At 33.1% G+C, this 22,853-nt stretch overlaps 1 protein-coding gene across 16 annotated transcripts in view; it reads left to right on the forward strand.

Annotated features, from left to right (window-relative positions):
* Positions 1-20,491, forward strand: part of LOC144963412 (uncharacterized) — a 59,541-nt gene extending 39,050 nt beyond the window's left edge. For 6 of the 16 annotated variants that reach the window (XM_078897406.1, XM_078897401.1, XM_078897411.1 and 3 more), the window contains 5 exons: positions 905-1,072; positions 2,179-2,214; positions 4,829-4,906; positions 6,639-6,656; positions 14,524-20,491. In XM_078897406.1, coding sequence (XP_078753532.1) covers positions 905-1,072; positions 2,179-2,214; positions 4,829-4,906; positions 6,639-6,656; positions 14,524-14,559 — 336 coding nt within the window. In that variant the 3' untranslated portion in view covers positions 14,560-20,491. Of the gene's footprint in view, positions 1-904; positions 1,073-2,178; positions 2,215-3,009; positions 3,063-4,828; positions 4,907-6,638; positions 6,657-8,811; positions 8,975-9,913; positions 9,936-14,523 lie in introns of those variants that run through there. The other 10 variants (XM_078897412.1, XM_078897408.1, XM_078897416.1 and 7 more) reach the window with 5 other exon arrangements.
* Positions 20,492-22,853: the final 2,362 nt, after the last annotated feature.

Below are 22,853 nucleotides of genomic sequence, written 5' to 3' on the forward strand. Positions count from 1 at the left end.
TGGTGTCTTAGCTTAGACTGAACCCCCTCCCTCCCTCCCTCCCAAATAAAACCCCCATCTCATTTCATTGAAGGTGAATTTCATGTCTTCATCCGATAGCTCAGTTGGTAGAGTACGCACTTCACATGCAAAGTGACTGAGATTGATCCCAGTTGCAGTCTGACCACCCCCCCCCACCCCCCCCCCAGCAGTGATTGGGTAGCTGGGTATGTTCCATCTGGTGGGAAGTACTTTGCGATTGACTAGTGTCCTAACCAAAGGGTAACAAGCAATTGCTGTTGTCCGTTTCACGCTATAGAAACCAGGATAAACTCCGGCTTTATGGGCCTTAAGGCTCTGACGGTCTACGTTTTACTCATGTCTTCATTTGTTACATTACAAAAAAGACCTCTTGACATTTTTCTTTAATCACAACATTATTCTTTAAACACAATATTATTACTTGATTAATTAATATTAGGGGCAGTGTGGCTCAGCGGTACGGTCTTTGCTTCTTACCCGAAAGGTACCGAGTTCGACTACCCGCCTCTTGTGGCCTTGAGAAAGTCACCTTGCCTTAGCCCAATTTGCGGCGTGCACTGCGGCTAATGCCTGGGTTATTCCAGTCTTCCCTAGAGACAAATTTCCCCTTTGGGATGAATAAAGGGAATTTTATTTATTTTATTTATAAGGACACTTATAAATATATCAACCTTTTTTCTGTTTTGCCTCAATTAAAAAAAAATTTAAGTCTTGAGAAAATTTTTCTGATTATTTGAAATGTTCTTTTTAATCTGGTGATAGAATTAAAATTGTCCGGGAAGGGATTTTTCATGAGTAAAAATATAAAATTTTAGAAGTCTGAAATGGTGTTTTATCAATGACTAAAAAAAATGACTATAATGTTATCATCCCACCCTTATAGGGATTGAAAGATCTCCAAGAACAATTGGAAAAAGAACGTAAAAAGAACAAAGAACTGTCAATGAACACAGTCAAACTAAACGGCATCATAAAGACTGGCCACGATGCCCTTACACAGGAACAGGAGTTGGTGCGCAAATTACAAGAACAACTAGAAACGCGATCAGTGGTAAGTAAACATTTTTAGTCATCCACTGCTTTCAAACAAAAAAGAAAAAAAGAGTAAAAAAGAATTATATTCAGGATTTTATTATCAAAACATGAGTTGTACAATAATGTGTCCGATGTGCATGGATGGCCTCTTTTAAATGAAATAATTTGGGGATGGAACCCATCTTCAGGAACACTTCCTGATTATTATTTTAAAAATCTGGAAATGTTAATGAGATAAAGGATATGTTATGATGGTTCAAAAAAATTATGAATGCAAATTAAGCATGCTGTCAATGCCTGTATAGGTTTATCAAAAATAAGAAGATGGCAACAACAGTGGCTAGGACCAATCCTAAAATGTCGTTTGTATTTATTGTTAAAAAATGACGTGGTTTTCTATTTTCGTAAACAAATGGGATCTACATCAAGAATTTAATAAGCAAGGTGAATTTTTAATTCCTGCAATGATCTCAAACCCACAATTCTTCATTTCATTCATAGTTCATCGATTTCATTATTTCTAAAGGGAACGTCAAAATATTAAAATTTGTATAAAGTTTGATCAACTGATTCTTGGTCTCCACTTTGATTTGTACAATCAGTCCATTTTTGTTGCACACACACACACACACACACACACACACACACACACACACACACACACACACAACACACACACGCATGCACACACACACACACGCACACACACACATTGAAGTCTGCAAAACCAATAGTCTGCTACACTGGAGAGCTAAATAGCAGGCCGGGTTCTTGTGATAAAAATAGGAAAAGTATATATAATACAGTGCCAGGCAAATCAGATAGGATGATAATTTTAAAACTTGGAAAGCTGCTCTTTTGAGATGATTTTTCATTGATATTCCCGTTTGCTTTGGTTAGCACTGTATAATAATATGTAATTTAGATTCCACACACCCCCACAGCATCTTGCATGTATGTGTATGTCGCCTAACATCAGCATTGGAGAAAATAAAAATAATAATTGAAATGCATTTTATCGTGCATAGTGTTGAATCTAGAATTGTTAAAATGTTAAATGGTTTGAAATACTTGCATGAATGAATGAAGATCATATGTTTATGAAATTTTTGTCTTCCTTAGGCGTCTGCAATATCAGAAGTAGAAGAAACTGAACAGGTAATGTCTTAGTGTCTTGTTTTATTTCTTCATTCTGAAAAAAAATTCTGATGATTTCATTAATAAGATTAATTTCTTCTAAAAGAATATCTCTCATTTGTATTGGTTATATTTATCTATACTTATTGTTTGGTTAACCTTTTAAAGGTGAGATTGAATTAATTTCAGACCTACCCAATTCCTCAAGAGAGCAATATCAGCTTGTGACATGTGAAGCCTTAGTTGCTTTGCTCTTAATGCCCTCTTTGTGATTTAATTTGAAGTTAAATTGTAACTAATCTCACCGCTGAAGGTTAATTTTGACTTTCACTTTTATAATACTTCCCCATTTCCTCTTTTCATATTCATGTAAATTTCGTCATTTTATTCATTCTGTATTTTTAGAAGTACACTATCATTCTCCTCAAAATGTCATATGAAATAATATTCGATACATCATTTTTTTGGGGGTTTTGTTTGATTTTGTTATGTATTCAGTGCAACTTGAAGCATTTTGACAAATCTTTATCCGTGTTATTTTATTTTAACCAACAGTATTGCAGTTTTATTAGACTTGTGTATCAATCTCTCTCCTTTTTTAACTTGTCCTTTCGAATATCTGAATCAACTGTGAAATAGGAAGTCTGTGAAACACTTTGGAAGATTAAAAAAAAAAAAAAAACTGAAACAGATGAAACAGTGCATTATCGATTTAGAAGGAAAGAGTAAGAAAAGGCAGTATGAGATGCTGCAAGGGTGCAAAATTTGCTATTGTTGATTTTTGATGTTCATCTGTGGTAAATTGTAATTCAACAGCGCAAGAGGTTACCTGCAAGACCGTTGAGAAAAGACAAAAAATAGATGTTCAGGTCTGATTTATATAAAAGCAGTCTATATATATTGTCTGTGATTAACATTTCTAATGCCTTTCAAGCCATTTTTTCCAAAGTCACACACACACACATATATATATATATATATATATATTATGTTTGAAACCGTCTTTTTTCCCACCGTGTATCATATTTTTAGTTTTTTTCTCCCCAAGTGTGTTTCAATTAACAACTCATATAGACAAAACAACTAGTCCTCAATCGTGTGTGTTTGCCTAAACTCACTTAGTTTAACCCTGCTAGATATCTTCCTCGTAATAAACTGTTTCGTTTCGCTTTTACTTGAAGGGAATATTCTTTCTCGTAATGATGCTGTCAAGAAATTTATTTAATTTACATAAAGAACCCAAGAGAATCGATGATACTGAAGTTGGTCATAATTTACGCAGACACGATTTTTCTCTCTTTTTTTCTTTTTTTTTTTTTTATCAAAACATAAATCATTTGAAAACTATAAAATATAAATATAAGTTTGATAAATAATTTTTTTTCTTTCCTTTTAAAATTTTTTTTGTGTGTATCGATTTAAAAAAAATAAATTTTAATTTCATATTGCATTATTCTGAATATCTCAAGTATTCTTTGTCATTGTTCACTGTTTTGGAAGTAAGATATAAAGTTAACATGACATAGCTCCCATTTATCCTGTGTAATATGGTCTGGTAATTTCCTTGTCTTTAAAATAAGGCTGTTCTTTTATATTTACTATTAGTAAAATCCAGATTCCACAAAGAGAAGCAGTGCGTTAATTAAAATGTTTTTGTGTGTGTGTGTGTTTCCTTATTTATGACTTGGATAAAAGGTTGTTCAGAAAATGTCACTTAGTAGCATTTAAAACATTCAAAGTCATCTCCAATTCTTCAGTTCAAGTAGTAGAGGTACCGCTCAATGTTTGATGATTATTCATTGTTTTTATTCATTTATGTAATTGTTAAGACTCGTCTTTCCTGTGTTGATGAATTTAAAAATGTTTTTAATTATTTTTTTTTCAATATCGAATATGTTAAGAAGTCCTAGTAGTAACAAGTTCATGAAATCTTGAATAGTTTCATATGCTTGTCCTATCTCTCCATCATTTATAAGTCGCTGTCATCATTCCTCTTTAATACTCTCCCTAGTAATCATGCTGTTTAGCCGCAGACTTTCAAAAAACTATTTTTAAGATGAGTGAAAGGGGGGGGGGGGGGGGGATACATAATGCATTCATCTCATATTAAAGAAATAAGCAACTTCCTTTTACTATGAATATTTTGTTTTATTTATATTTCACATTCTTGCACATCCCAGATTGTTTTATTATTATTATTTTGTAAAAGTTCTTCTCTACGTTGTATACCCTATATCCAGTTTCTTTGTGAAAAGTAGTTAGTTATCTCTTGTACTATTCAAATTGTCTGCATAGAGGAGATATCAATGTCTTTGTTTATAAAAGTCGACCTTTTTAAAATTTTCATACACATTCTTTTGATTTGCTTCACTTAGTACATCTTGCTTATGAAATAGATCATTTTTTTTACGTTGCAATTTTGTGTGCTTCTATTAACAACATAACTTTAGTATTTTATTTATTTATATTAATTTGTGCTACCTAATGTAGTCATAATAATTATGTTAGAAAGTATGCTGCCATCAAGGAATACTGCTTGATGCGTGTCTTTTTAACAATTTGCCTATTTACATCTAACCTTATTGTTTTTGACACCAAAAAAACCCAAACAAAACAACAAAACCCCACCGAGTAGCTCCGCATTAAACTGTTGGAAAAACAAAAACTGTTGGAGAAAGAAATATCTGCTAACAAGCAACTGAGCGAACGCCTGGTGAGTCGACTAGCTATGCTATTAGACAATTGTCTACCAGCAGAATACTTATATTTATCTATTTAAAAATTATTTTGTTTTTTTGTTTGTAGTCCTATAGAGCCATTCGGCCCATGGAGCTTAAGTATATCCCAGTTTCTGTAGTGTGAAACTGACAATAGTAATTTTCTTGCCACCCTTTGGATGGCATGATAGTCTATCGCAAAGTGCCTTCTGCCAACTCTAATGGACTTGGCTACCCAATCACTGCTGGGGTTTACAATGAGAGAGAGAGAGAGGGGGGGGGGGGGGTCAGCAAAATAAATTCTGGACTTTACCTGGGATCGATTTTGGTCCATTTGCATTTGAAGCGAATGCTCTACCAATTGAGCTATAAGGAACCCTATCAGAATATTGGAAAACTTTAATATTGACCACTTGATAAATTTCATAAAATTTTAGATATAAAAAAAACAAAACAAAACAACAATAATAATAAAGAAAAGGAAGGAACAAATTTTTTAAATTCCTGCAATACTCCATATTTTTGATCTGTCATCTGAATCTGGTATTATGTCGGAATGAATTGGGTGAAAGAAATTGAGTTGAAAGTCGTCATAGTAAGAATCAGAGAGTTTAAGTTACTTGAGGTTTTTAAAACAAACCTTAATTTCCTCAAAAAAAAACCAGGCAATTATTTGGACTCAAATATTACAAGTTGAGGGTAAAATTCAATACAAAGCATCAGACCCACCCCGACATAATACCATTTTGGTATGATAGATTACATGGGATCATCTAGTCATACATGTCGAATCTTACACATTTTTCGTAATTTTACGAATTTTAGACAAATTTCATGGCCAAATACGAAATTTTATGGAAAATTACGAATTTTTAATTCTTAGTAATACTTATTAATAATAATAATGATAAGAAGAAGAAGAACAACTACTACTACTACTACTTCCACTACTACTACTATTACTACTACTACTACTATTACTACTACTACTACTACTACTACTACTACTACTACTACTACTACTACTACTACTACTATTACTACTATAATAATAATAATAATAATAATAATAATAATAATAATAATAATAATAATAATAATAATAATAATAATATTGTGATTGTTCGCATACAATTTCAGAAATTACGAATTTCCTTGTCAAATTACTTTAAAAATTCGAAGTTTTCAATTTGGCATGCCTGTCTAGTATGTACTCTGATAACAATTTGAAGAAGATTTATAAATGTTTAGATGTTAATAGGTGACAATTTAGGGAGTATGCAATGGTGTGTGTAAGATTTGGACAGGTCTGTGTGGAACAGGGCCAGACAAAGCAGAAAGAATCCATCACAAAAAATCTGCCTTCCTCCACTGGGGGGTCGAGACAGGCTGACATTTTTGTGATGGTTTTTTTCTTATATTTTTCTTTATGCTTTATCTGGCAAAGTTGACATCTTTTCAGATTTTTAGCTGTTAATAGGGAAACCTAGAGAAATGAGATTTTTGTCAAACATAAATAAATGAAAAGAATAATATATGAAAAAACAAAATAATAGAAAAGAATTAAAAGCTATAAAATTGATAATTTAAAAACTGGAAAGTAAAAAATTCATCGAAAGCTGAATTTGATGTGCAACTAATTTGTTTGAATGTAGAAATATTCTTTTTTTTTTTTTTAAACTCTTTAAACTTTGGCTTAATTCAGTAATACTAACTGTTGTTATTTAGGCACAGCTTGGCGTGCTGGTGAGTTTTAACCTTTTAGACTTGTAACCTGTTAAATGGGATAAATCAGGTGACAGGGGCATAACTCTTATTGTTTACGGGTATTTTGGTTTGATATTTGTTAAGGGTTGATATATTCAAACACCATATAGATTAGATTCAATTATATTATATGCACTCCACACTATATTTTAATTTTTAAAAATATGAAATCCCCACCCCCCATCCCCACATTATGGTAAACTGCATGATTTCCTGTAGAAACAAGACAGATAACTTTGTTGGGCAGTCGAGTAGGGGTTAGTTAGTGGGGTCATATCAGGGTGTCCAGCAAGGTCGTAAAGTCTTTAAAAAGTCGTAAATTTTCTGTCTTGGTTGTAAAAGTCATAATTAGTCGTAAATTTGCATATTCGGCCATAGAAAAGTTGTAAAATAGTGAATATTTAAAGAATACCATTTTATAAAGTTCATTGAGGAATTGAATCTGGGGGGATAAAATTGCAATGCAAAATATGACAGCGCTTTATTTTAAAAATCATAGACTAATCAGACATGCAATCTGACCATGGTGAACTGCATCGGTTGTCTGTTTTCTTCTCTGCGGCTCATAAAGTGATACCTGATAAGTCTCTGGGGATCTCTGACCCCATGTGAACTAAACAGGAGGTTAGACCATCGCTAAAATCAGCATGGATGCCCCCTCCATTTGCAGGGCCCTTCCTTATCTCAGGAGATGCCAATGTTAAAATTACCATCACCATAGCTACAACAACAACAACAATTACTACTACTACTACTACTACTACTACTACTACTACTACTACTACTACCACCACCACCACCACAACCACTTCAGCTACTACCCAATAGCACCCTATGACTACAAACAGTTCTACCTTTACTATTGCTATTACATTTTGCATGTGGTATAATAGTTCTGGACATCAAATTAGAGGAAAGAAAAAGTATTTCGAAATATTACACCCCCAACCCTCTCTCTCTCTCTCTCTCTCTCTCTCTCTCTCTCTCTCTCTCTCTCTCTCTCTCTCTCTCTCTCTCTCTCTCTCTCTCTCTCTCTCTCTCTCTCTCTCTCACACACCAAACACCCACTCACCCACGCGTACACAAACACATATATATACACACACTTTAGCATATGGATAAACGATATTAAAGGTGTTGGAAATGGGTTTATTAATGAAATATGATGCTTAGGTAAATGGACATCAAACAATGATTATAGAAGAAAATTTGGCTATCTAAATATGTTTATTTCCAAGCCCATAGATTTTTCCTCAAGGTCATAAATTTTATTTTGATTTTTTCGCTGGACACCCTGCTTGTGTTGTATCTTCTATCGTGTAATTGTTTACCTGTTCACCCTGTGGCTTTCTGTCCTTGTCCTCGATTGAAAAAAACCCGTTGATTTGTCTTTGTCCTCGTCGAGATCCTTTGACAAGAGGGACACATTCATATTTTGTTGAGCATGCTAGTTTGTCCTTTTGTGTGTTTGTGCTAAAGTTCCTTGGAAAATGATGATTATTCATTTTCCTTTCAATTTTCTGCATTCATGTGTATTTAGTGAGTGCTGTCCCGTCCCTAAACAGTTGTCTCCATTCTTGTGTGAGAAATCAGACCCCTGCCTCGACTCTTGATGGCTTTGGGGATTGTGATAAGATTGGTGTTGAGATCTACTTCTGTTTCTACTTCAGACTTGTCCCCTTCGCCCCACTTTTTCTCATGCGCATGTGACCCAAGTGTGTTGCTGGCTCTGATGAACCCTCACTCTATCATCTACTATGCATCATCTGGTCTCTGCCTTCTCCTATGTGTCAATACGACTTATGGTTGAGGCAAATCGATGTCAAATTCCTACAAACGATAAAAAGCAATATGAATATGTTTATTGTCAAAAGTTGGCAATCTTTCCCTTCATTTGTGAATGATTAAATAATGAGAAGTTAATAATTATAAATAAAATAATTAAAAGATTAAATATCTCCAATCTCCACTTAATAGAATTACAAAGAACATTTGACCTGAAATATTTGATTTTAAATTAGTTACAGTATATAAAACAGTGGGGTTTTTTAGCTGCCCCTCTTATATTTATAATATGAAATATAAATAGTTTGTATAACTGTCACTATATTTGTGACCCATCTTCCAAAAACAGTGTTAAGCATAAGGAAGGCTGACATACTCAGACAGCATTCAACAACTTTTGCAGAGAAGGAAAATTTGGCACTATGTGAAATGGATACTAAATGGAAATGAAATGGATTAAAAAGCTCATGACTTGAGATTTTGGGATTGGTGAGGTCTTCTGACCTTCCCTGGTGGGTGGAGAGTGGAGAGTTCACTTACTGTGTCATTCTATCCCCTTTATCTGTTTTACCTTTCCACGCTGCTTTTTGTCTTATGTTTTTAATTGCTCTTTTCCCCCCTCCCTGATCCTGGCAGAGATTCTTAGCTGGGAGGAAAACAGTCAAGTATAAATTATCTTTTTTTTTTGAGAATTTTTATTTTCTTGTAAATCATCTCTCTGTTATGAACTATTATAGTCATTAGTTTAGAATGTATTCTCTGTAACATTTAAGCGTATCCTTCATAGAGGAATCCTATACTTGTGCTTGGATCTGACTTTTAGTTTATGTCAAAATAGGCACATCGGTGGATTGCTTGTGGAATCTTCTATTCCCTTTTTGAACCAGTCCCCTTTGTCTTGATCTTTCTGTGGTGCTTTTAACTTCAAATTCAAAATATTCCCTCTATATCATCTTCCTTTTTATCAGTGCTGAAATGACCTAATATTTCCGCAAGGGCCGTAAAAGCTGTACAAACAAAACAATAAAAGTCATTGGACAATCATCTTTCTTTATTGTTTCTATAACTTGGTGACTTTGGGCCTTTCGAGTAAACAGATGTTTGAGAGGTTTTGCTTCACGCAAAAAAAGGAACGAGACAAACTCATGCACTTTGAAAATTGTTCAAAGTAAAATACGATATTGGCTAATTTATTATCTTAAACGGAGTGAAAAGTAAATATTAGATTTAATGAGAATCAAGTTACACAAGAAATATTTTATTTTTTTTAGCGTCAGAAAAGTTACAGATAAGAAGAAAAAAAATGAACGTTTAAAAAAGCCTTTGTGTTTACCCTTTCCCTCCCTCCATCCCACCATCGTGTGAGCAAACCTTCCTCTTTACTTTATGTGTGCTCCCTTCCCAACCTTTTTATTTATGATATTTATTTTGTTTTATTTTCACATAATAAGAGTAAGACTCGTCACAACTAAGGTTAGATCTATAGACTTTGCTTTTTACATTCTTTTGAATCCTCTGGTTTAACATGGCTCCAAATTTGAATGTCTTTTCAAACTGATGGGAGTGGTTTTCATATTAATTTGATGTTCCAACAAAGAAAAAAAAAAGTCATAAAACATTGTAGTGTTCCCCCCCCCCCCCCCCAACAAAAAGGAAGAATAAAATTGACGAGACAAGGAACTAAGATTTCTTATCAGATAAAAAAGGACATCTAATCTAGACCAGCACCGGAGTACACTTTGTCAAATGATTGGGTACCTGATTTCGTAATCACGGCTTTTGGCTTTTGCATTTAACTGAATTGAATGTTTGCCTTTCCACTTCAGTGAATAATATTATGCTCCAAAAGATCTACTAGTCTATGGTATAATATAGTCAATCTAATCCGTCAGAGGTGTTTACCATAGTATATAACGTTATGGCCCAGTGTGTTATCATTTGTAAACGCTGTATGAATTTAAATTTGAATTATGCGATTTTGAAGTTTTTATTTTATTCCGATTTGATAAACACATTAGCACAAAGTTATTTTGCCATCTCAATGTTACTCATACTCATATATTGAGCCAAAAAGAAAATCACAATTATTTTTTAAAAGACTGATTAGGTACCTTTTTTTATTTCCTTTTTGGAACAGCTGACATGATAAAGTTTCAGTTTTTCCTTAAAATGCTTTCAGCTATTTATTCTTATATATACATATTTTATCCATTTGGTGTGGTTTATTGTTACCGCAATTATTTTTTAAAAAAAAAGTGTTAAATTTACAAATAGGTAATGTTCATGTCTCTATTTTTGTATTTTAGTCAGTTACAAAGATTATGCTTGACTGGCTCTCAGTTTGACAAAGGGCTAAAGCTGAAACATGAGTGTTATGTTAGCTTAAGAATGATAGGTTTGTAAAATATTTTTTGAGTTATGATCTGTTACAAACTGTGTCAAGCTGATGTATCAATGATATTTAAGTGGTATACATTGGGTTGATTAGAGTTCAAACCCCAGTCTTGATTACTATGAAAATGATTTTTTATGGACATGAAAATTGGAAAGTCGAGTGCGTATGGGGTAAGCAAAGATGGCTTTGTTCATAAAAATTATATATGCACACTCGGGGGAGGTGGAGTACTACTTATTTATTATATGAAAATATCCATTAGGTCAAAGCTAAATACTAAGTTACTAAATGAAGTGTTTTTGAGCCCGGAAGATGGTGTGTACACTGTGTGTTTGAATGCGCCGCTTGACTGTTATGTGTATGACATGAGTTTGTGCTGTTTGTAGAGCATTGTAATTATAAACACAACACGAATTGCCTTTCTTCTCGACAATAAAGATTATTATTATTATTATTATTATTATTATTATTATTTTTATTATTATTATTATTATTATTATTATTATTATTATTATTATTATTATTATTATTATTATTATTATTATTATTATTATTGAGTAACATGGTCCTTGGTGAGGCTGTTTTATTGAATTTTGGTTCAATACTGTATGATATCACCAGGAGAGCGGGTGGTTGGATGGGAGCATCACCCTTGAATCATATACCTATGATGTTCGCATGGTTGTACGATCCGATAGTGATGTCGTTTCTTCTTCTCTTTACTAGCCTATCCTGCTTCTTTGGTTTGTGATTGTATTTTTGACAGGGGATATTTTTTTTCCTGTAAATCCTCTGCCTGTTTGTTCTTGGTTATTTATAATTTAGCTTATGATATCTTTAGGTTATGCTTTTGATTGACATTTGTACTATTTTTGTTAGATTGCTTGTTTTTTTGTTTCAGCGGTCTCTCATATAACCTCAATTGTGTTGGAAGAGACCTAAAGCAACAAACAAACAAAAATCACCAGGAGACATATAAATATATTATAGGTATCTTAGAGCATGGTATTTAGAGACCTATTTTCAGATATGTCTCGCATAAATGGGATTTTAATAACATTTTGACGTCTTACGATTGATTTTCAATGTTCAAATATTTTGTTCTCTTTCTACTTATTTGGGTATCCAGATTTTAAATGCTTACTTCATATTAGCTGCTTATTTTCTCTTCTCTTTCTTTTTCTCTTCATTTTTTTTTATCGCAAACATGATTTACCTTGATTGACTTAATGGCATGCTGGCTTTGGAGATTTCAATCGTAACAGTAGATTCTGAAGATATTTTCTGATGTGATAGTTCTTAATAGAAAGCTTTATGGTGGTGAATTGTTTTCCTTCTTTTGTTTAAGGTTGGAGGTATTTTCTCCTGAATATGTATTTGAATCTATTTTGTTTTTTGTTGATTTTAATTGTGATGGCGATGAGGATGACGATGGTGGATGGTAGAAATACTATATTACTTTCCGTGATAGATGCCTCAACTCATAAATTGTACATAATACAGCAGGGAGTGATTCATCATACTACTGTACTCTGCAAAAACATAAAAAGTTGAGGGTCATTTTAATCGACCGACATTTGAATGACGAGTTTTCTGGCCAAAATGTTTGAATGTTTTTTTGTTTTTTTTTCAGAGTATGGCAGCATTAATACCCAAGTTGTTTTTAAGAGAAGATTGTTTATTTTTCTCTTTGTAAATACTGTCCCATACTGGACATCAAAACACTTTTATTTTTCATTTTGTCCGGAAAATTTTGTAATGTCAAATATTGATTCACTGAGATGGTTGTCAACTTTTTGAAAATTCTTAAATGTGAGTCTTAGGCTTAAAATTCTTTGACAAGTTTAGGATCATCTTAATTCATCGACATTTGAAGTAAAAATTTCTGTCCAAAATGAACAGCAAGGTTTTTAGTCAGTGAGCAGCAGAATGCCTCAACTAACTTAAACAATGTATATATTCCGTGGTTGTGGTTATTTATTTATTTATTTATTTATTTATTTATTTATTTATTTATTTATTTATTTATTTATTTATTTATTACTTGTGTTGTTCTTGTATTTAGATATTCATTTATTCTTTTAAATAAAACATTCCAACTTTTATACCAATTTGAAATCAATTTTTTTCTAAAAAAAACAAAAAAAAAAAAACAGACTCGCCATCATTGTCTTTGTTGCATGCAGATCCCGATTGAAAGAAATTTGTCATTGTGTTTTGAAAATGTTCTACGTTTATTGTAATGGTTCAGGATTTTGTTTTGTTTTTGTTTGATTGTGCGATGCTGAGTGATTTAAACTTTCATCACCTTCTCTTCCCCCATCCTTCATTACTGTAACTTTTGACCATAATTTTTTTTGGCATAAACAAAGGCTAACCTCGAGGTGAAGGAAAAGTCCACACGTTTTTTTCCTCTCTCTTTTCTTCTTTATGATTTTGAATTGATTTACTGATCTCTGTTCTTATTTATTTATTTATTTATTTATTTATTTTATTTATTTATTTATTTATTTATTTATGTATGTATTGATTTATTTATTTACCTGTGTATTTAATGAATTATTTATCAATTTATTTTTTTGTCCAGTTTTTGCGTACTTTGGCCAACAATGAAATTATGTTTTTCATTGAACAATTGAACAGTTGTTAAATTGAAATCCAAAGGGCTTGGTATGTCGGCATACATTTTGCTATGAGGGAATTTAGTTATATAAAAGGGAGACCACTCAGCGGGTAATGATGATAACTTCCATCCCTGCATTTCCTCCCTTATGTTGTCAGAACAAAAGACACAATAGCTGAAACTCTTTTAGGTGTACTGTCAAAATAGAGAGATTTTCGAGTGTTGATCAAATAAAATAAACCCGACAAAACCAGTAAGTAATTTTCTTTTACTGGCCTTATGTAGGTGATCTTGGTAGCTTGGCCAGTAATGTGATGACTCTCAAAAGAACCTTGTTTGACAAGGGTCGACGACTCTTTTCTTTGGCCTTTGTGGTTCATCTTGTGTAGTGATTGTTGAGAGCCATATTGCCCGTCGAGCAAGGGTTAATGCTAATTTCTGTAGGGTCAAATGGATTATAATAAGTGCTTGCTACTCTTTGGATGAGAAGGTTGCCTTTAATGATAATAATTCTGTATATTTATTTATATAGTGCCAACATCTCATGCAAGGCGCTTTACAGAAATAGATAACATACCTATCATTATACAATTACCACTGCAAAGTATTTTCTGCCAGATGTAACGCAGTCAACTACACCCAACTCCTGCTAATTTGACAATATGGCCAGGGGATGAGAAAAAAAAGAGAGGAAGAAATAGAAAGTAAAAAATAATAATCAAAAGTTTGATTCAACCTGGATTTGAATTCAGTACCTTTAACTGGGAATAGAGTACTTAAGCTCGGTCTACTAAAACAACTTTTGCCAGAAATTTAATCTCTGACGATATACCATTTTCCTGTTTAGAGGATGGGAAGCAAATTTTATGAGTAATTATGGCTCTATGAATTTTTTAACTTACTACTTCTTTGTTTGACTTTCGGACGCGTCGCTTTTTCCATTTCGGCTGAAAATCAGGGTTGCCAGTTGTATATGATGCTGAACGCTGTTTGCTTTGATATTAATTTGTTTTTCTTTGTGTGTGTGTTTTCATTTACTTCAGGCTGCCACGAGCAAAGAGAATGGGACATCGGTTTGAACTTCTTAGGACAATCCAGCCATCACTTCATCCTGTTGCTTGTTGATTTGCCACTACTACCACTGTCACCAAAATCATCGTTATTAAGCCATCATCATCATCATCATCATCAACATCATCGTCATCATCATCATCATCATCATCGCCAGAAACTACAAGATCATCAGTTGTTACATCTTGTTTCAATATGGTTCAAGCAAAACTTGATTTCTTTAGATTAAATTTTAAATTACAGAGGCAAGTTAAGTACAAATTTTTCTAAGATTACATTAGCACACTCTGTGAAATTGAATTCATGTAGTTTTTTAAAAATATTTTAATCAAAACCTCAAAAGGCGAGCAAATATTACCTCTCATGAATAGGAAACCAAGATTGGCTTAAATTTTTTGAATTTTTTTTTTATTGCTGTTAATTCTTAAATTGTATGAGCAAACTTTGGGGGAAAAATCAAATGCTTTGAAAGGAATTAGTTTTATGGTAGATATAAATGATCCATTTTTTTTAGCTAGTTGAAGTTGTTAATTTGGATGAAAATTAATTGCTGGAGATTAAAATGAAATCTTATTTAGTGTTGATGCATGCATGCATATGTTAACAAACCTTTGTAACTTGTTGCTTGTCTTTCTTCATGTCACTGTCATTCATAGCTCAATATGTACTTTGTAAAGAGACTGCAAATATTTTAGCTTCTGTTTATTATTATTATTGTGGTCTGTAAAGGCTTGACCCTGGGCCACTGATTCTCAATTGGGACCCAGATATTCAAAACAGGACTGTTTCAGTTCAGGAGTTTATTATCTGTGTTTAAACACAAAAAGGCTTGTGGGTTAATTTTAATATTAAACTTACTGTCGTGGCTCATATGGATTTCGATGGTTGAGAGAATCCTATAACTAACTCCGTGAAGATAGCAATATCTATTTATATATATTTTATTCATAGCCTTTGAGTGTAATTTTCTCAAAATTTGCACCAGTAACATAATACTATTTGGATGCAATGGATCACAATCATTTGCCTTATAGAAGTCTTGTATAAACAAAAGAAAAACAAACTGACTTGAGAAGCAAATAATTCCAGACGTCAGTGGGCTCCACTGCATTGCGGAAAATCTTCCCTTTTTTTTCTCCCTAGGGTGATGGTAAATCATTGTTTTGTTATTAATTTGGTTTGGTTTTTTTTTATTTGGGTCTGTGCTATTTATTTTAATTGATGATGTAGATCCAACCGTCCATAGAATGTTTTCACTCATTGATGTATTCGCTTCTATTCAATGTAAAAAGTTTCGCATGTCAAAAATGTTTTTGTTTAGATGAATTAATGAACCCGTGATGCAGAAAAAAAAGGCAATCTTTATTTTATATAACATTTGTTATCAAGTTTTAACTAGCTGTAGCAGAACATTTTTTTTTTTTTCGGTTTATTTTTTTTTAAAACAGAAGTAAGAATTCTGTAGTTACAGGTATGATTGGTGGAGGGTATTCTTTAGAAAATGAATTAATGATTGCTTTTGAATGTTGCGTACTTACCCATGATGATCTTTCGCACAAATGTACTTTGGGTGAATGCTATAGAGAGAGCACCACTTCTGGAAGGAGGTTATTTACGGGGAGGTCAACTCGTGCTGTCTCTTCTATCCCCTTATGTCTGTTGCGCCTCCCATAAGGCTTTCTGCCCTTATCTATTCAGTTTTGTCTTGGTCATTGATAGAATTATTTGCCAGAGAATTATATGTGAAATGAATGTTTCTTTCTTCAGGAGATGAATTTTTTATTCATGCCTTTATCTTTTCAGTTTTGTCTTGGTCATTGATAGAATTATTTGCCAGAGAATTATATGTGAAATGAATGTTTCTTACTTCAGGAGATGAATTTTTTATTCATGTAATCTTCTTGCATAGTACAGAATTACTTCTCTTCTGTTCTCTTTTTGAACCAGATTGTCTATGTCTTTCATTGTCATATATCTTCTTCCCAGTTGAAGACATGACCAAAAGTTGTCACTAGTGCTGTTAAACAAATTGAAAAAATTAGCTGGAAAAGAATGTGAACGAATGCTAACAGGGTTCTTAGAGAAGCTACCAAATGGTTTAAATATATTGTCGAAGATGTCACAATTAATTTTACTTTTATACCTTTATGAAGTCGGGATTCCATGGAATTGTTTATGTTGATACCGCTTTTTACGCAACTTTGTATGATGGTGTGGGAATGTCTATGTTCATTTTTTATTGTTGAAGAAGTCGTTGGAAAACAAATCCTTAAACAAAGTTTCGTGGATAATGGTTGTGGCAGATTGAAATTGTCACCTAATTAAAATTAATGACATGGTTGGATTGTAAATGAGTCTTTTTATAAGTCTTTTAAAAAATGATAGATTTCATCGGAGGACTTTTAATCATTTAATCAACATTATTACATTATTAACACAAGCAATATTCTTGAAGTTATAACTGTAGAGGAAAGCAAAATAATCTTTTGTTTCTCTTTTTTTTCTTTTAAACTTTTTCATCACAAAGCCCTTCTAGCTGTGCCATGCTGTTTTTTTAATATTTGATTTTCAATAAAAAAAATTTCTTGCTTTATTAACGTTAGGTAAAAAGAATTAAAATGGAATTGGAATATGATTTAGATTTTGGCCTCAGACTCGACTTTCAGATAAGAGTGTGATTGCTTGATGTACTTATCATTGTATTTGTAGTTTTATTTTATCAGTGTTTTCATGGTTGTTTTACTTCTTGCTACTCAGTCAGTAAATTTATCAATAAGGTAGTTTGTCTTGTCTGAAAATATGACTTTCACTTTTGAGGATTTGAGGAGGTTTAGGAACCAAAACGTTTTTTTGTTGTCTTTTCTCTTCCCCATTGCTGGGGGTGGGGAAGAGGAATAATGCAAAATTTTCAAAAGATTTTGTAAAATATAATTCATAAATGTTATTTTATCCTCAATCCGGATATTGGCAAGAGATGTGTATGGATGGTCATTTTTTTTTTTTCAGTTTACTTCTTTTATTCTGAATAATTTTCTAACAAGATAAAAGAGGAGCATTTTTTTCTCTCTGTGATAATAAGTATAAGTTGGTTTTTGTTTGAGATACGACCATGACCTGTGACCTGTGTTTAGTTTTCACCAATTTCACACATCATCGATTCTACCCACTGATATTCGATTCAAACTTGCCAACCCGACACTTACTGTATTATTTATCATTTTTTGCTGGTGGTTGGATGGGAGCATCACCCTTGAATCATATACCTATGATGTTCGCATGGGTGTACGATCCGATAGTGATGTCGTTTCTTTTCTCTTTACTAGCCTATCCTGCTTCTTTGGTTTGTGATTGTATTTTTGACAGGGGATATTTTTTTCCTGTAAATCCTCTGCCTGTTTGTTCTTGGTTTATTATTAATTTAGCTTATGATATCTTAAGGTTATGATTTTGATTTACATTTGTACTATTTTTGTTAGATTGTTTGTTTTTTTGTTTCAGCGGTCTCTCATATAACCTCAATTGTGTTGGAAGAGACCTAAAGCAACAAACAAACAAAATATGATTTTTTTTTTGGATTTTTTAAAATTTCACACTCTTGTTGTTTTTCTCTCCCTTTCTATTGTCACTTTGAATCTTGCTTCGTGGTGTCATTATATTTATTTTCCTATAAATTAATTTGTAATTTAGTTTTTTTTGGGCTTTTATCTCGGTAATGAAATAAGCACATACAAAACACCAATTATTTGAGTAGCTAGCTACTTCCCAAATGTTTGAATTTGGACATAATTTACAGATTTGTGTTTGTTACTTTCGATTTTAAAAAGTCCACCCAATATCGTGGTTTCTATCTTATTAATTATTTGTTATTTAAAAAATCGCTGAATGATTCCAATGCAACGTATATTCCTCGTCCTTGGTCGGACAAAACCCTTGAAAACGAGTATTCCTTGAAAATGAGAACTCCATAAAAACGAGGAATAAGTGAAACTTCTACAAAGAAAATTTGAGAACTTTTCAAATTTCAGATATTAAGATTGGTACAAGGAATGGATGGAAGTGAGGAATATGAGAAAGAGGAATAATGTTGATTGCATTGTAGCTCTAATATTTAATCCATTCTAAGAATCAGCTTATCTTTTTTTTTTTTGAAATACCAGTTACTTAAAAAATTTTTTATTACTGTTTGGAAGCATCACGATATTATGATTAAAAGTCATGAATGGCATCGATACCATTATAGAAGTTTTGGCTGGGCGATTACCTGAGATGGATTGTTTGTAATTATTATCTATATTTTTCCCTAGTCACGTTCCCAGTTTCATAAACAAGGGACAACAAAGCTCTGTGATTGTTAACCAACTTATAATAATATTATTTAATAATAATAAGGTCGTCGTTAATCTTAATATTTTGTAATTAAATTTCACTTTTTGAAGTTTTCTTTTCTTTTTTTTTTTTTTTTTTTGGTCATGGTGTTCAAAACCATTTTTTCATCGTTTTTCTTCTGTCTAGTATTCTTTATTTTTTTAGCTTAACCATTTTTGCGGCCAAAATTACCATACATGTTAATTGTTGACTTTGGCCAAAAGTTTCTGTGTGCAGAGGATTGTAAAGAGTCATGTGCATAACTCTTTAGACTGAATATATATTTATTATTCTGCTATTTGTGTCCCACAGCATCAAACTAGTATTATGACGGAACAAACCAGATACATAAAAGTGATCATAAGGTCAAAAGGACAATCAAGGAATGTAAGTTCTTTTTGTTTGGGTTAAAATATTTTTTTTTTGAGATTAAGAAACAAACCTCTCCCTCCTCAATCAAATTCAAATATCCCAAATTTTAAAAATTACACTTAAAATTTAGTTTTAATAATTAGGCTGACCGTGATATTATACAGGTTTGATATTGTGGGTCACACTAGACTTTACATTTTGAATGCCGATCACCTGCTTGCCTAAACACCCAAATTCAGAGCTTATACTAAGTTGTTTGTCCTGTTGGCCATTATTGGGATATGTAGCCAAAGCGAACTAGACTGGATCAAAGAATGCGCGTATTTAACTTGTTCTTCCCTTTTTCTTTTTTTTTTTTTTTAATGTCATGTTCTTCTATGTCTTATTTGTATCAAAAAATTGTTTCGTTATTTAAATGTTATTGATGGTGTTCTGGTCAGTCTACATATATTATTGATTCAGATACAAAGTCAAAGGACATTTATCTCTAGTTAGATTGTTTTTTTTTTCTTTCTTAGATTTTTTTCTCTCTTTTTTATATTTAAAAAATGAAGAAAAAAAAGAGGAAAAATCTGTGTGTTTTTTTGGTGTCATTGTTGGTTTGGACATAGATAATCCTTCATCGGGTAATAACATTGTATCTTTATAGGGGCCAAGTATGAAGGATTTGTGAATTAACCCATGCTGTAGATTCATTAAACACACATTCATACAACGTAAGATATGTTGGGGGAAAAAATAAAAATCATTAAATTTATAATTGTTCATTTTAAAACTTTTTTTTTTCTTCTTTTTTTTGGTTGGTTATTCATTGCGAAATATTCATCTGCCTTGACTAGATGTTCCATGTGATGCTTAATGTTCAGGGTTGACGGCACGAGTGTGTCTCAACTGAATGAAATCTATTGCTTTGATGCCATGTGTGTGTTTGGCTCAACTGTTCATGAAATATTTTGCTTCGTCTAAGTGTTACAACATAACAAAATGTCCATGTTCATTCATATATACATATATAATATACAAACGTACGTATACTTTAGTCTGTGCTGTCTAATAAATATTACATTTATATTATGATAATATATATACATATACCAAGTAAATTGGTTTTGTTCATATATCCTCATATTTTGATGAAATTTTAACTTCTGTCAATTGTTACGATTTTATTTGTGCATCAGTATATTACCATTATTAACAAAATACCCCCTGCCTTTGTGTTGGTTTTTACAATTATTATTATAATTAATTTTGTATTTGCTATATGGAAAGTTCATGGGAAAACACAATGATGCACTTGATGGGGTTATCTCTAGAAAGCTAGCCGGGGCCTTCTGATCTCCCATGATGGGCAGGGAGGTCAATTGCCTATCTTCTATCCACAATATCTGTTTCCCTTTTCATGTTCTGGGTGGGGTTCCCGACCTCCCATAGTGGGCAGGGAGGTACTTACTGTGTCTTCTATCCCCCTATATCTGTTTTCCAACATGCTTTCTGTCTTTGTCTCGGAATGAGATTACTTGGATTTGTCCTGGCGCTGGCCGGAGTCCTAGCTGGGAGGGAAACAGTTAAATGCATAGTTATTGTTTTGGGAGATGATATTATTTTCCTTGTAAATCATCTCTTTGTTATGTATTATTATTTTTATTTTGAATGTATAATGTAAGCATTTGAGTGTGTTCCTCTTTGTTGGATTTTGTGCTTGTGTCCGGATGAGACTTATAGGTGATCTCAAACTAAGTACATTGGTGGTATGGTCTTGGAATCTACATCTGATCCCTATTTGTTCTCAGTTCCCCTTTGTCTTACTTTTTCTTGGGTGCTTTAATTGTAATTCTAGAACTTTTTACTATCCTATTTTATTCATTTTTACTGGCGCTGATATAACCTAAATGTGTTGCAAGCGCCGTAAAACACTTAAAAAACAAAAAAACAACTTAGTTTTGTCCTGATCCTGGTCGGAGTCCTTGGCTGGGAGTCGAGGGAAACAGTCGAGTGTATAGTTAATAGTGTTGGGAGATAATATTTTTTCCCTTGTAAATCATCTCTCTATTCTGCACTGTATTATGTTTTGTATACATATTATATATGATTTGTAAACATTTGAGTATATCCCTCTTAGTAGGGATCTGTGCTTGTGTCTGGATGAGACTTATATGATCTCAAACTAAGTACTTTGATAGTGTGGTCTTGGAATCTACATCTGTTTCCTATTTAAACCAATTCCCCTTTGTCCTACCTTTTCTTGGGTGCTTTAATTGTAATTCTAGAACTTTTCACTAACCCATTCTCTTCCTTTTTTCTGGCGCTGATATGACCTGAATGTGTTGCAATTACCCTTTGTCTTTCTTATTTTTCCAGGCACTCTTTGTTTGCGTGCCATATGCCTTTCCTTAAATAACCGCCGAAAACTGGGTGGGGTCTTCTACCCCCCCTGTATTTGTTTTCCGGATTGCTTACTGTCTTCTATCCCCTTATATCTGTTTTCCAACTTGCTTTCTGTCTTTGACTTGGAATGGGATTAGGGCCTACTTGGTTTTGTCCAGGCCCTGGCCTGATACCCTGGCTGGGAGGGAAACAGTCAAATGTATAGATAGTTTTGGGAGATGATTTTTTTCCCTTGTATATCATCTCTCTGTTATGCACTTTATTGTTTTGTTTTCATATTATATATCCTTTGTAAATATATGAGTGTATCCCTCTTAGTTGGGACCTGTGCTTGTGTCTGAATGAGACTTGGGTGATCTCAAACTAAGTACTTTGATAGTGTGCTCTTGGAATCTACATATATTTCCTATTTGAACCAATTCCCCCTTGTCTTACCTTCTCTTGGGTGCTTTAATTGTAATTCTAGAACTTTTTACTATCCCATTTTCTTCTTTTTTTACTGGCGCTGAATTGAAATAAATGTGTTGCAAGCGCCGTAAAACCCTTAAAAACATAAACAAAACAAACATGTTTTGTAAACATTTGAGTGTTCCTCTTGGTTGGATCCTGTGCTTGTGTCTGGATGGGACTTTAAGCGGATCTCCAAGTTCATAAATAGTTTTCTCTTGGAAATTTTCCTCTGTTCACTATTTGAACCAGTCCCCTTTGTCTTAACCTTTTCTCGGGTGCCTCAATTGTAAATGTAGAATATTTTTGACAATCCCATCTTTTCCCTTGAGACTGGCGCTGAATGACCTTAACGTAGGCAAGCGCAGTAAAACCATTACCCCCCCCCCCCCCACCCCAAAAAAAAAACAAAAAAAAACAAACAAAAAAACCCACAAAAACCAAAACCAACAAACCCGGGTTACCTGGAAGTGCAATGCCATTATCCACTCTGCCATCTTGTCCCACTGGCGTTGAAATTGCCCAAACGTTCTTGTTAGTGCCTAAAACCCCTATAGGCAGTGTGCGCTTGGCTAAGAAGATGACATTGCCATCCGGAAGTATAACGGACCAACACACAAAACTGTGTATCCATGAACGTTTATAGTCAGGTTAATACTGTTCAGTGAGCATCACTCAAAAACGCGGATGGCAAAAAAACAAAACAATAACAAAGACCTGAGTGACGTCA

Source organism: Berghia stephanieae, chromosome 1 (genome assembly GCF_034508935.2).
Source record: "Berghia stephanieae isolate SIO BIC M18660-M18661 chromosome 1, UCSD_Bste_1.3, whole genome shotgun sequence".
Lineage (NCBI taxonomy): Eukaryota > Metazoa > Mollusca > Gastropoda > Nudibranchia > Aeolidiidae > Berghia > Berghia stephanieae.